Genomic DNA, 15,111 nt, shown 5'->3' with positions numbered 1-15,111 from the left:
TCGAATTTATAACCAAGAATTACAGTATATAGTATCCAGCTGTATACTGTGATATATTTCAGTGAAATTATTTGAATTTCACTGAAATATATTGCTTTTAAAATGCTTTGAATAAACGTCAAAGCATTTTAAGCCGAAGTGCAAGAGGTGCGAAGCAACCTAAAGCAGAAAGAAAATTCCTTTCTATGATAAAATAAAAAATATATGTATATTTTTAAGAGAACGCAGAATACTTCAGAGTTTGCGCTACTCCTTTTTTTCATTGAAACACTCCTATTGATTCTACACTCACCAGTTTTGTCAGGATAGTACGTTTAGGTACTTGTTGAATAAAATTTATTGTTTCCTGTAAAGTTAAAGTCAGAAATATTTAGAACCTATATAGTTCCTATTTTTGAGTGACAGAGATAAAAAGTAATTCTCTTTAACTCAAATACTATGTGTGTGCCAAGTTCTATACACAATAGTGCAGCCAGTAAAGTACCAAGGTATGGCAAAAAAATAAACGAACGCACTTTTTCAATTATCTTAGGTAAGAGACTGCTGTAAATTCGATAAAAAAAAATTGTCATAGTATATCATATCTATACACTAGAAGCACATTGACTATAAGACATGCATAATTCATGCAGCCTCAGGTCACCTCTAGAGATTTATATGTAGTGGAAAAATAGCATTTTGATCCTTTTATATATTCAAATTAGACATAGAATATATTATTTTAGATATTTATATGATAACAAACCAAACCCGAATATAAGTCACAGAATAATTAATGATATAAGTTACTCATACTGGTTGTTACGTGCCTAAGGAGTACCTACTAAAGTTGTATATAATATTATAACAGTAACTTTAGTACAAAATTCCTCAACAAAATTATTTACAAGTTATGTTAAGTTATCACAATTTCGTTGCTCCCCTAACTTGCGTTCTCCTAATTTCATCTAATCCACTTAGAGCTGCCAAATTTGATTAGATAATTAGTTACGGCGTCCAAATCGTTAGATCCTTTAAAACAACTCATTTAGCAAGCTTAGGTATTATACCTGTCGTTTTGTGGTTTTTAGGTATGTACATAGGTATAACTCATTTTCGTTATGATATCTTATTAAGCGTATCTAAGGTACCAAGTTTTAACACATACGGTTATAATGAGCGGTTCGTTGCTGCTAAGTACTCTACGAATATTAATAATCTGTGGAAATGTCCGTTTTGTACAGGAAAATAAATAACACGCTCGTGTCATTATTCTTCTGAATGACTGTTCTATTGTTTCGTGTTTCCTATTTTAAAATTGGGATTTATAATTTTATTGTAAAAATAATATACTATTCGAAGATTATTAATATTTCTACCACAAATTTTGCATCGTAATCGTGCTTTAAATGATTCACATATACAATTTAAATAAAATATGGTCACTTGAGTGTTTGCTAGTTGGAGTCATCACATCGACTTTACCCTAGTAGTAGATAAGACAAAATTCTAGAGTGTGTATTTATGAAACAAAATAATTTTGATATCGGTATTTTAGAGAACAAGATGCCTTTCATCAAATGCACTTATTGTAACGTTAATAATTTGAATCCAGCGGTACCTTATTATGTATTTTACGAAATGAAAATAAATGAAAAGTAATCATAATCTTTTGTAATATGCTTAATTTAATATTAAGCACTTAATATGTAAATTTTATATTCATATATAAAAATTATGAATGTAAAAATATAACTATATATTTACTTACGCACTATATCTATTCAGATTAGTGTCATAAGAGTAATAAATGAATAATTAAGATCGAAACAACATTTTCAACCACGGTGATATTAATTAGAATTTAATCTTGAGTGATCCTCTCAGAGTGTTTAATAATTAACCGGTTTGTAAGAAGCGAAATGCCTGATTATTATGACAGTATCCAATTATTGTCATCGTTCTGATAATGCACGCAGTGAATGCGCGAAGGTCGTCTACGTGACGTCATCATACCAGTCTGGAATAAAAATAAATTCATTCATAATTATAACACATTTTTATTTGACTACCAATTATATTATCAATATAAAATATTTTTAAATGTATATATAAATTCACACACCTACAGATAATCTTGTAAAAACGTAATAATGTAATTTCATTACATAATCATTACATTAAACAAAAGATTAGTCCCAATCACTTGATAGGTTTTATAAATTGTGGACCTAATGGACTGTCTATTGATGTATATCTGTAATCGCAATAGTACCAAAAACATCACAGAATATAAATTACCTATCATCTAACGCAACTTTTATATACTCCCACTTCTAAATAATAGGCTTTTCGTAGAGATAATTTTGTTCAGCTCGAAAAATAAAGAAAAATCACAGAAGTACCAAGGCTAGTGACAAAAATCTTTATAAGTAAAAATCGATATTTAATATCATTGCAAGGAAGATAATAATAAGATTATTGATACGTATTCAAAGATAATATAGCCTCGAAGACTTGTAAAACAAAATTAAATTTCTTCGATATTAATCTTTCAATTTCACTTAACAAAATATCTGTAATATAAAAATAAAAATATTTAGTCCCATTCTCGTGTTACAAATAAGTAAACAAGAAATGGCGAGCGGGGGTCGTGTCTCGCTGAATTGCGACGAATCCGCGCATACAATGCTTCGAATTTAGGACGAGACGAGCGCCGCGAAAATAGACGTAGTGAAAAATCGATTTGGAGGTGTTCTGCTCCCGTACTTGCCGCGGGCCGCATTAAAATTTGTGCCAAGTTTTCTTACATTCATAAAGTATTGATTTGTGTATTTTACATGACTACCAACCTTTTCTTGCCAACGGCGGTGTTATTGTATTCAGTTCTTTTGGTAATTTTATATAATTTTCATCCTGTACAGAAAATATCTATAGATTTTATATAAGACATAAAAATATGTAATTAATTTTAATAGAACATTTTAAAAATAATGATATATCTATACATTCATTATAAATAATGACATAATGATATATAATTTAAGAACGTTCATAAAATGTAAATTTGAAACCAAATAAAATAGTGTGTCTAAGACTCACTCTTATTTTGGTAATTACAGTTACCAAAATATGAGTTAATTAAATAATTAAGAAAGTACTAATTAAATAAATCACAAAATATATATTAAATAAAATAGAAAACATTTTTCTATAAAATTTGTATGAAAATATTATCCAAAAATCGCTAAGCATGTCATTTTCCTTATTTTGCTTTTTATTTTAATAGTATAACTGGCATAATCTGAAAATACTAAATAAAATCTCTATTTTCATTTCATTTATGCATTTATCTTTCAGTTTCAACCAGAAAAAATATGTTATACCTACATTATCCATTACCGTTTGAGTATCCGTTTGTCTTAAAATATCTTAAATGGACTAAGGTTTTTTGTAATGATCTTAAAAATGGCTGTGTTGACTACGAATGGTTTTTCATTTTTATTTTTAGATTTCAATTATCTGGTTGTCCTTTGCAATCGTCCAAGATCATCGTAAAGTTTCAATTTACTGTTTTATTTACTTGTCATTGGCAAAGTAACATATAAGACAGATCACCTATTGGATATAATAACAAATCCATAACATTTATATTCGTAACGGACGGTAGATTTGACTTGTCTATAATAGATCAATTTGAATAAAAATATTTTCATTGGATCTATTTTTTTATTCATGTCCAATTTATCTGATGGCTAAAATAACACGTTCACTTTTCTTTACTTCTACGGGCTCTCTTGAGATGTGTGATCTCGTATTGTGTCTCGTTTTATACATAAACATTTATGTGTTATACTATACGCAATGAGTTTAATTACTAGTGTGAGTAGTAGTAGTGAGTTTAATTATAGTAGTATGCCCTTGAACCCTTGATAATAATATTATGCAAAAGATTGGACAAAGGGTTAAAGTTATTTTTATGATAAGCGAAAGGTCTACGGCACAAAACTGAAGTGTTGTAAATATAGTTTAATATTAACTTCTAGCGGAGAATAAACAACTGGACACATCATCGTCATTATTATTATTTATAAGGGATTTTATGTTATATATTATAGGTCTGCCCTTCATTGTTTTGCCTTTATCCCATTATTTGGACTATATGCAGTATGTCATCTTTATCTATTGATCCTTATCGGCCGGTATATCTGAGCTTGCTCTCTATTTTTCAGAGAGAGTTTTCATTGTAAGGTGGACTATTAGTCACAATATAAAACAATATATTTTAATACCTAATATATATACATAATATAATACCTTTTTTAATAATTAGTTTTGTTTTTATTTTATTTTTAAATTTATTATTCATTTTAGTATTCATCATTCAGAATAATTTATTACGTTTTATTTTAGATTAATTTATTTACTTTGAAATACCATAAATAGTTAATAAAAATCTTATGAAATTAATACAAATAAAACAAATTAATAAGGGCCCGGACCACTGCTTGTTGAAATAATTAAAAAAAATAAAAAACAGTGTCTTTAATTTTCTGACAATTCATAAATCAACTGTAAAAAATGTATATAAGTATTTATATAAACAAGTAGTAGTAGTAGTAGTGATAATAAAAGTTGTACTTAATTTGGGCCTATGTGAATTGTTCTGAAATATTTTTATAATATTATTATTTTGTTTACCTATTTACGTCTAACACTAAACAACTGAATACGTATTGTATCGCGAGGAAGGACGTAGGCTATATCTTCTGTATAAAAAAAAACAGACAAAGTCGCGGGTAACAGGTACTGTTTTATATGGAGCATAATATAATCTGTATATATATTAATAACTAGCTGTTGCCTGCGACTTCATCTGCATTTCCGTCGTTTTTCGTAAAATAAGTAGCCATGTCCTTCCTCACAGTTCAGTGGTTTTGATGTGTTTTCCTAACATTTCCCTTCACTGCTCTGCACCTATTAATCGTAGCTTGATGAAAAGTATACTATAAGGAGTATGAAGAATAATTGTACCAAGTTTCGTTAAAATCCGTCGAGTAGTTTTTGTTTCTATAACGAACATACAGACAGACAGACAGACAAAAATTTTACTGATTGCATTTTTGGCATCAGTATCGATCGCTAATGACCCCCTGATAGTTATTTTGGAAATATATTTCATGTACAGAGTTGACCTCTCTACAGATTTATTATAAGTATAGAAGATAGAAGAACATATAGATATAGAAGAAGATAACAGAATTCGCTATCACATAAAATTATTCATGATTTGTCACAATATGCTTTCATGTAGATATATGAAATACATCTCCATAATATTAAAGGAAAACGATAAGTAATTCTGCAAGCGCTCGAAATACAGACGTCTGAGGTAAAAACATGAGTGAATTTCAATTTCTATATTACATATCGGAGGATGTGGATGAGGAATTATCCTATTACATGGAAGAGTAGATTAATTACGGACGAACATACGTTAGCTATACGGTTTAAGAGATACACACGTGTATATATATGTACCTGCGCAGTACGGCTTTATTAGGTACTACCATTTACCCCCGGTTACGCACGGATGCAATGTTTGGGATCTCGTTTTTATTATAAATTTACTACCATTTTAAGTCAGTGAATGTAAAGTTTCTATATTTGAATCATATTTTGAAATCTTATTTTTCATAGCTTTATCCATTAGAAAAAATCTTTCTCTTTACTACTTAGTCTGCTTCTAATTTTTACTTAGGCTCCACTCTTATTGATCATAGTATATATAAGGATATATATATATATATATTATTAAATATTACTTCATTATGTTATATATGTATATAACATAATGAAGTAGTATTTAATACTCAAAGAAACTCCAGATCTTTAAAATATGGCCTATTGAGGCTCAAACGCCAATGAGTTAAATATTACACGTATGTAAATGTAACAAACACTTTTTATTGTATATAATATATACTTTATATATGTTAGCCGCTATTACACACATTTGGTATTTGTATATAAAATATAACATATAACCCTCCTCGTAATACCAGTCTATTTTCACCTCTTTCATTAAAACCCATTCTGAGGTTTTATCTTGAATTTGTGACATGGTAAAAATAGCCAGACAGATACATTTTTATATTTATAATATTAGTATGGATTTCAGTGATTGACGGTGCGATCCTAAAGGGATGTCATAAGAAGTATTCTAAAGTGCCAACAAAATTTGTCAGCCAACGTTATTACATTAAAATGATCCTGTTTTATGAGCCGGGTCCCGACAATCCAGTTTAAAACGATAAATACCCTTAAAGAGTTCCATGAATCAGACCATTAAACAGTATATTTCAGGAGTGTTTGAAAATAACAATTTTATACGAAAGCAGTAGTAATTTATTTAATATATATAATTCTCGTGTTACAGTTTTAATTGCCATACTTCTTTGATACGGCTTTACCGATTTTTATGAAAGTTTCTATGTATACGAGGTATGTCTGAGAATAGGTTGTTATCAATTTTCTATCCCCTAAGAGATAAGGGTGGCCAAGCCAAATTTATATTTTTTCATTTATATGTATTATCTAAATACGAGTATATTTAAATTTGTTTTTTTAAAGCATATGTTTTAATAGGTAGGTTCTAGTTACTCGAGATTTTGATTGATTTTTTTTTTAATAGAAGATTGTCTATGCTAGTTTTCTTCTGAAAAGGTAAAGACCATACTTTAGCATTCATTTATAATATTAGTATCCATTTGTATAGGATTGTATATTGTATATTATACTTCATCACAGTATTATATATTTACTTTTTTTATATATACTTTAAGGCTATTATTAACTAAAATGTCGTTTACGACTATTGCTGTAGCAGTGCTATAATCTGTGCCATTATGACCAACAGGAAATAGGACGGGAAAATAAAACGGAACGTATAAGTTCCTCTTTTATTTGGGGATGGTTTTAGTAGTGTTATTGACAATTCTCTTCACAGATCACTAGCTTCACGTAAATAGGGACGTTAAAATAAATCAACCAGCATATGAAGTAGGTGAAACTCTACTGACATTCATGCATACAATCTGCCTGAGAAAACACTTGCCATAGCCCGTGTATATTTTTTTACAATATTTACATGAAATATATAAGATAAAGTAATTCTTTTAATTATAGGACAAAACGAATGCTTCAAAATGCTAATGTAGTCTAAATGAAATCTGATTTGACTACCAAAATCAGGTTTTTTGTTTGAAGGTTTACTCCGTGGTTTGGCGAATATATGCCATGTCATATTTTAGATTGGATCTTTTATACAGTTGTCTGTCCTCACAGATTAATTGTATTATATTAAACATGTAATCAGTAATGAAGTTAAAAAGTTGAACGAAAGCTGTGCCGTTGAAAATAATTTTATCTGCGCTATGACCACTAATACTGACCACATTTGACCTACTTCAGCATGTTACTGGCAACAATGTTGGAAATCTTTTCTGTGCTCGTGTTGTGCCTATGTCGAAGTGTGGGGATTAGAAGCTTTCAAAGGATTAACTGAACCGGACCCCCGGCTGACCGTTTCATTAAAACTTCCTCCGCGCCCTGGCCACTCTAATTACATTCAAAACAAAAATCATTCCGTGACTCAAACAAACGTGTATATATTATGACAAGCCCGAAAATAAATTAATTATTGTTCGTTGTATTACCTAGTTGTACCGTAATATGAAATAGCGTATAATTAGTATCGTCGGACACTTGTTTGCGTTATACCCAAATTAATTTCGACACAGTGATTCGATTATGGCGGGGTCGATCAATTCCAATTTCCTTCCAATTCAAAGACTAACGAGTCGGCGATCTAATTACAATTTCTAATTTGTTTCAGATACTCCAACCGGAGGCACGAAGATAAGCACACAACAATAATAATTTTAAAATTAGACAAATCGAAAACAAATCAAGTAAACGACTAAGCGCCTTCAATCGATACTTCAATTACGTTAGTTAGTAGAGTAAGTTAGTTAGTGTACACAAGTGCCAAGTTGTATGTGGAGCGTGGAGGCGCGAGAGTAGCAAGCGCGGTGCATTGTTGCGGCGGGTGTAGCGTGGCCGTGTTCTCAGCGTGGATTGCATTCGATGCGTGGCGTGGTGGTGAGGATCGGCCGTCAGGCGGCGTGAGATCGAGGCGCGGGTGTGCGCGCGCGGCCGGCAAGATTGAGGTGGTGGCCGGGTGCGGGTGGGGCAGGCGCGCGCGCGTGCGGCCGCTGCACGCGTTGGGCCGCGCGGCCGGCATGTTGGCTTCGCAGCGCTCGCAGTCCTGCAACGAGGAGGGCGCGTTCTTCGGAGCGCGCGCGCTGCGCCGGCCGCGCGGCAAGGGAAGCGGCAGCCCGCCCTGCTAGGGGTACGCCATGTCGCTGCGCAGCCTACACCGGCGGCTATCGTCCGCTAACAACACGTAAGTACCTATGATTCATTATTACAATTATCTTACTTGTGTACTAGCGAGTAACAAATAAGCAAATATTGTAATTTATTGCAATGATATCATAAATTAACTGTAAATCAAATAAATTTTCTTTTTAATATTATGGCACCTTGAACTGGCATAGTATAAAACTGTAAGTTGAGAAACGATACTACAAACCTATATCGGAGAATATTTGATAGTGAATATATAAGTAATGAATAATAAATAAAAACACATTCTAATACACATATTTGACAATTTGCTAATACTATATACCGTAATATTATTTCCTAATGCTAAAATTGTAATATGAATACTATTAGATTTGATACCAAAAATCTCATAGTCACTTGGGCTTCATTCTCCTTCGGTTGCGCATAATCCGTAAGTCTATGGCTTACGGATTTTGTTACTCATGGATTTTCAACAAAATTGTTATTCTCCTAAAATAGATATTAGGTACTTCGGTAAATTCGTTGAGTTCTTTTGCACAACACTTCGATACTTTAGGTGAGCATCTGTTCCGAGATATCTGTATAGTCTAGAGGGTCTCGTTTTCAGGTTGTCTGTCACGCTGTATCCATCTAGAGCAGAAAATTACGCTTTCGCAAATAGAGAAACGATTGTACTCGTTACGTAGCAGTATACATGTATACTTATCTAAAAAATAAACACTACAGCAGTCGCTATTAAACGACAAAAACCTGTGAACAACGTATAAATTTAATGAGTTTACTTTAATATATTGTTTACATATTCTATCATCTTTTTTAGTTTAAAGATATGGGGACAAAGTCTCCGCCGCCATTTGTCCTCAGATATTTTAATTTAAGCTGCGGATTTTAATACAGTTTTCAGCAATAAATGGAGTTCTTCAAGAGATAGGTTAACATATATAATGTATGCATATTATGTAACAGTAAAGCCGTGAAATAGGGTCTATAATTTACTGCCCATAAGTTAATTATATTCCTATATGTAATAATGACGTACCTCGTAATACGTAAATAACTAAATTGAAATGATACAAGTAATTAGAAATTATACGATTCACCTGATCAGTTCATTAAATATTGCTAATCCGTGTGTTTTAGACACGACCTAATTAAATTTGTATTCATTTGGTTTAATTTCGTTTATAATATACCTTTACATCTACATATATTAATATTATAAATACGAAAATGTGTGTCTGTCTGTTTGTTGCTGAATGGATTTTAATATTTCATATGAACATTATTATATCTATTATTCCAAAACTGGCAGATGAAGTTGCAAGTAATAGTTATGTATAATTTTATCATATAGAAATATCGCTAGTACAAATGTACAATATGATGAATAAAAAAATATATATAAAATAACTGATACTACTGTATCTGTTATTTTTTTGTAATTTTATAGTAGTAGTAACCAGAGATAATATAACATTACATACGACTACTAAATTTATTCAAAAATACATAGAACGACATTATATGCCTTCTATATAATCTACCAAAATCTCTTAACGAAATGAATTACTTGAAATTATTCAAAAGTAGGTTTCCCAATTAGTAGACCATACTAAAACCACTAAAACATACTACACGATTGACTGTTTCCTCAAAGATGCAAACTAGAAGGAAGTATTAACATGTATAATTATTATGTAATCTAACAATTTAGAATTGAAACATTTCAATTTATGTGCTTCATCTCATAATTCTAAATTTGTATGCATAATAGGTTGATCATAGAGTATTTATTATCGGTATGTGTACCACCAATTGTTGTATCGTCAATAAATAAATATATACTCATATATATATATATATATATATATATATATATATATATATATAGGTATATGTACCTACTGAGCCGACCGAAACATCCAAAATAGCGGTTGTGGTCACAGTTGTTATCAAAGGCATTTAATTTGTCAGTCACGTAACTAGTTTAGTTGGGATTGAATTATTTTTAATTTATACTCGGTTTGCTTTAGTTTTGATTAGGGTTTACAGGATTTGATGGACAATATTATTATGGTTGATTTAAACTTAGATTTGTTATTACTTAGGAAGACCCATTTTTATTCGATTTATGTAAATATTTTTTTAATACTAATATAAATTTTGCATTAATATTTTAATAACTATGTACGGGAATTTAATAAACTATATATAATTCGCGATACTTGTTTCAACTTCATCCGGAAGTCTTCTTCAGGGCAAGTTCGTTACAACATTGTATGCGAGGCGGGATGCTGTAACGTGTTTGTTACAGCGTCTCGCCTCGACTACGGAGTTTTAGCTAAACATAGTTATAAAATAACCGTATAAACACGAAATTTGTCTGTCAATCTGTTATACCATTCCCGACTAAATGGCTGAACGTGTGGTAATGGAATTTGACTTAAAGATAAATAAATCCTGTGGGTGGACATAGGTTATTTTTCGTTTAAAAAGAGTCCTGAAATTCACAGTAAACAGTTAGTAATATATATCTTACCTACTACCTAAACTTAATAACAGTTCAGTCCAGTTTGTATTTGCTGTGGCAATTTGCATTTTATAATTGCCACAGCGCAAGCTTTCTTGCAAATTTATTGCATAGTGGCATGGTTGACTTGGATAATATAATACAAATACACTGTAATGATAACCAAAATATTACTATGATTTTAGTATATTTTATTAACAAATAGTACTATTTTCAAGTTACTAATATTATAAATGCATAAATTTGGGAGTATGGATAAGTGGATGGATGGATGTTAGTTACTCTTTCAAGCAAAAAACAACTGAACGGATTTTATGATGAAACTTTACAGCTTATAATTAGAATAACACATAGGCTATGCGGCTACAAACTGCAGGCACAACTAGTGAACAAATAAATCTATTCGTTAATTCTTAATATTTATTATTAGTTTGATTTGGTTTGCTGTGTTTGTCTCTTTTACATATATATATGTAGAATTTGTAGTATCAAACACAATGTGTACATATTTCAGTAATAATACACTAACAATTAACTACATTTGATTTTTTTTATATATTGTATAATAAATAGAAAAACAAATTGCTGAACCAATTTTAATGAATATTGACGTGAACCTTCCCGTCAGATTGCATCACGAATACGGACATAGACTATTTTTTATTTAAAAAAAGTCGAAGTACCGCGAAGTAGCCAGAATTTTTATAAGTGTAATATTATAAATAGTGTTATGTGTTCCTTTCCAAATTGATTTATATTATCACATAATTAATAAATACAACCTCTATTCCAGATTTATATTATTATTTTTTCTTCTCACATAATTATATATATAAAACAGAAAACATGCATGAATTATGTGAAAGATGATATGAATAAAAGGAGAGTATGCTCAGATATAACGACCAAGAGAGATCAGTAGAAGAGAGTGACATACTGCGTCGACCTCAAATAATAGGATAAAGGCAACGCAATGATGATATGTGACAGAATTAATTGATATGCATTCAAAAACCAATAAAACATATTCAGTATCCATCAGTCAATTGGATATTTTGAATAAAACAAAACATATTAAATTTAAAGTTTCTGGAAATATTTAATGACGATGCTTTTTGGTATAAAATATATAATATAATAGCTACAAAGCACAGAGTTGTAGCACAAAGTGTGTTTCATACCGCAGAATGTATTTCCGGACGTCATGCATACTCGTACATATACCGGTACATATCCATTGAAACCTCCGTTTAACCTACATAGAAGTTATAAAGTTAGGATTTGTTTTACATAAAACAGTATACAGAACTCCATATAAAAAGCTTAATAGGTACATCTAAACTGGGATTTCTTAAAAATAAAATTCTTTTTAAGGCGGTACGTTTAAATATTTTATTTAATACTACAGCAAACTGACATGATAATTCATTTTAATGTTACTCTGATCTGGATATTACAATTTCTTGACTAAAGAGCTGAACATACATTTTATTTAATAAAAAACAATACATGCGTATTTTTTTTTCGGACTATTCTAGTCCGAAAAACTGCTGTTGGCTACAGGTGGCCTTTACAGCTTCACCGGACGATAGGGGGCGAGTGCAGTTGGCACCAAATCCTCAGAAGGACTTATGGAACGGCCATCGCCTGACGGATATGACTTTTACGGACACCGCTAGGGGCTCGAACCTCGGCTCAGGCCGTCGTAATATCGATCCTCGTTTGAATTGAACGGGGGATCGATCGGAGGTGCATCCACTAAACCGCTGTACCTAGAAATGGTCTACCGGTTTAGCACACCGCTTTGCTTCCGATGGTCGCGAGTTCGAATCCTCGCACGGCACATTTGTATTCACGACTATGATTGTTTGTAGAAAACTCCCAGACCGTGGGTGTTTTCGATGATAATATGTACATACGTAAATACATATTTACGAAAATATCTATATATCTATGTATTTGTATCAGTTATCTAGTACCCATAACACAAGCTTCAGCTTGCTTCAACTTGGGACTAGATGGCGCTGTGTGAATTGTCCTGAGATTATTATTATTGTTACATACCTACCAGCTATCTATAGTCATAGTAGGCCATAGATAAAGTCGCGTGCGTCAGTTAGTATATACCTACTAGAGAGATGCCGATATAAAAATAGCGGCATTTATTTGGTCCTCGGTGAAATACGCTTAACTACGTCAAAATGCTTCGCACGTGAGCAGAATGGGCTCAGAGTTAAACCTTCCTCCTACCAGCATCTAATTTGGACGGTCCCATATTTCACAACAAATACTAACGAGATATTTAGTTCTGAACTAGACGACTACTGCGACAAAAATAAAGAAAAACCTGATTGCTAAATTCCAAAATGCAAAATGAGTGAATAAGTGATAAGAGTTTTGAATTACTTCTTTATAATTCTCAAACGGTTACATAACCTCCTCCTTTTTAAAGTTAGTTGAATTGAAAACTGTATATAGTGTGAATTCAATTAGCTTAGGAGTCACAGTATTAAACGCACAATAACACTCATAGTATTTGATTTAGAAATCGCAATGATATCGAATAACAAAGAAAAATGACTATTGAATGCTTTAATTTTATAAATGTAATAAAATGTAAAGAAGATAACTTGTTGTATTTTATTATGTACTTGAATGTATATGTATATATATATATATATAATATATTTATATTTATATATTCTTATTTAAGTATTATATATATATATATTCCAATTTATGAATTTTATTATAATTGTAATTATTTATTTCATGTTATTATTTACTTAAATGAAGTTTGCCCTATGGTCGAAGAAAATGCCTTATGGTGTTAAGTCCGCCATATGCACCTTTATTGTGTTTTATATTTGTGCATGAAGTTTTTATAAATAAAAAATAAAAAAATAAATAACTTTGGGTGCTACACCGTCCACCATCAAATAAGGCTTATAAATGCGCAAATCGGAGTCTATAGGAATTTAATTTACATTCGCCCACCTTATGACTAACGGAATGGACGTTCTCCTGTTTTTGATGTAACGGTTGACTATCTTTGGGGGATAGTTACATTTTTATGTGCACGGTATATAAGCCCATCATCAAAGAGGCCTGGGTATAGCAAATCGGAGTCTATAGGAATTTAATATACCTAATGACTAACTGAATGCACGTTCTCCTGTTTTTGATGCAACGGTTGACTGTCGTTCGGGGATGGTTACATTTTTATGTGCATGGAATAACACCCATGTTTGTTGCCATTCTTGAGGAGTAAGCTGTCATGTCTTCGTATCCTATAATTTCACTGCCAAATTACTCTCTATCTATTAGTGAAGCATACTAGTTGGCGACAGATATAGGTCAGACAAAGCACCTTTGTACAAAGATTACCTCTAGTGGTTACACATTTATTTACGTATTGTTATTTTTAGATATACATTCAAGTTTTGACTTTAATCACAACCTTCCATTACCGCAGAATGTCAGTTCTCAGCCACGGTAATGAGACGCAAAGCTCGCTCCCACATACAGAGTTGCGAGGAAATATTTAAATGTGAATTTTCATATCCAAATATTTTTCTACGGAAATACACATTATAACGATAATATAAAAGTATTTTCTTTTATTTATAGCGCTTATTTGTAAGTGGATTTTTGTAGAATGGGGTTTTGGGTAGAGGTTCACATATGGGCCAAAATATTATTTGATATGAATGTGGATTTTATTGAAATACTTGGTGCGGTATTATGTTTTATTTATTTATTAGGTTCACCAATAACCATTACAATATTACTTTTTAGTATAAAGTACATACATATGGGTAGAATAATCATTGTATAGTCACTTAAAGGTAAACATTGCATGCATGCATTGGTAAACTATTATATAAAATATTATATGACTAGACCATTATTATAATAACTTATATATCATAAGTTCATAACCAATAAAGAAAACTTTTAAAATAATAAATGGCATGACTTTCAGTCAAGATCAACGTACAATGGGATAAAACATACACACAGTTATACAAGCATTATTATATATATATTTATTTATTTGATAATATCGTGTTTATGAAATTTTATAAGAGATGTTGAATAATTATCTATAGAATTACTAAACCTATTAAATATATACATACATTATTTGTCTATTACATAGTAGTCCA

The 15,111-nt window shown here is 31.1% G+C and overlaps 1 protein-coding gene across 4 annotated transcripts in view; it reads left to right on the top strand.

Moving 5' to 3' along the window:
* The first annotated feature begins 8,295 nt into the window (after positions 1-8,295).
* Positions 8,296-15,111, top strand: part of LOC131853724 (potassium/sodium hyperpolarization-activated cyclic nucleotide-gated channel 2) — a 198,963-nt gene continuing 192,147 nt past the window's right edge. For all 4 annotated transcript variants that reach the window (XM_059204738.1, XM_059204736.1, XM_059204737.1 and 1 more), the window contains exon 1: positions 8,296-8,446. In XM_059204738.1, the coding sequence (XP_059060721.1) occupies positions 8,400-8,446 (47 nt within the window). In that variant the 5' untranslated portion in view covers positions 8,296-8,399. The remainder of the gene's footprint in view (positions 8,447-15,111) is intronic.

This window comes from Achroia grisella, unplaced genomic scaffold, assembly GCF_030625045.1.
Source record: "Achroia grisella isolate CSIRO2021 unplaced genomic scaffold, CSIRO_AGI_Agris_v1 utg906, whole genome shotgun sequence".
Taxonomy (NCBI): Eukaryota; Metazoa; Arthropoda; class Insecta; order Lepidoptera; family Pyralidae; genus Achroia; species Achroia grisella.
Note: the sequence above shows the minus strand (reverse complement) of the source record. Positions and strands in the feature narration are given on the sequence as shown.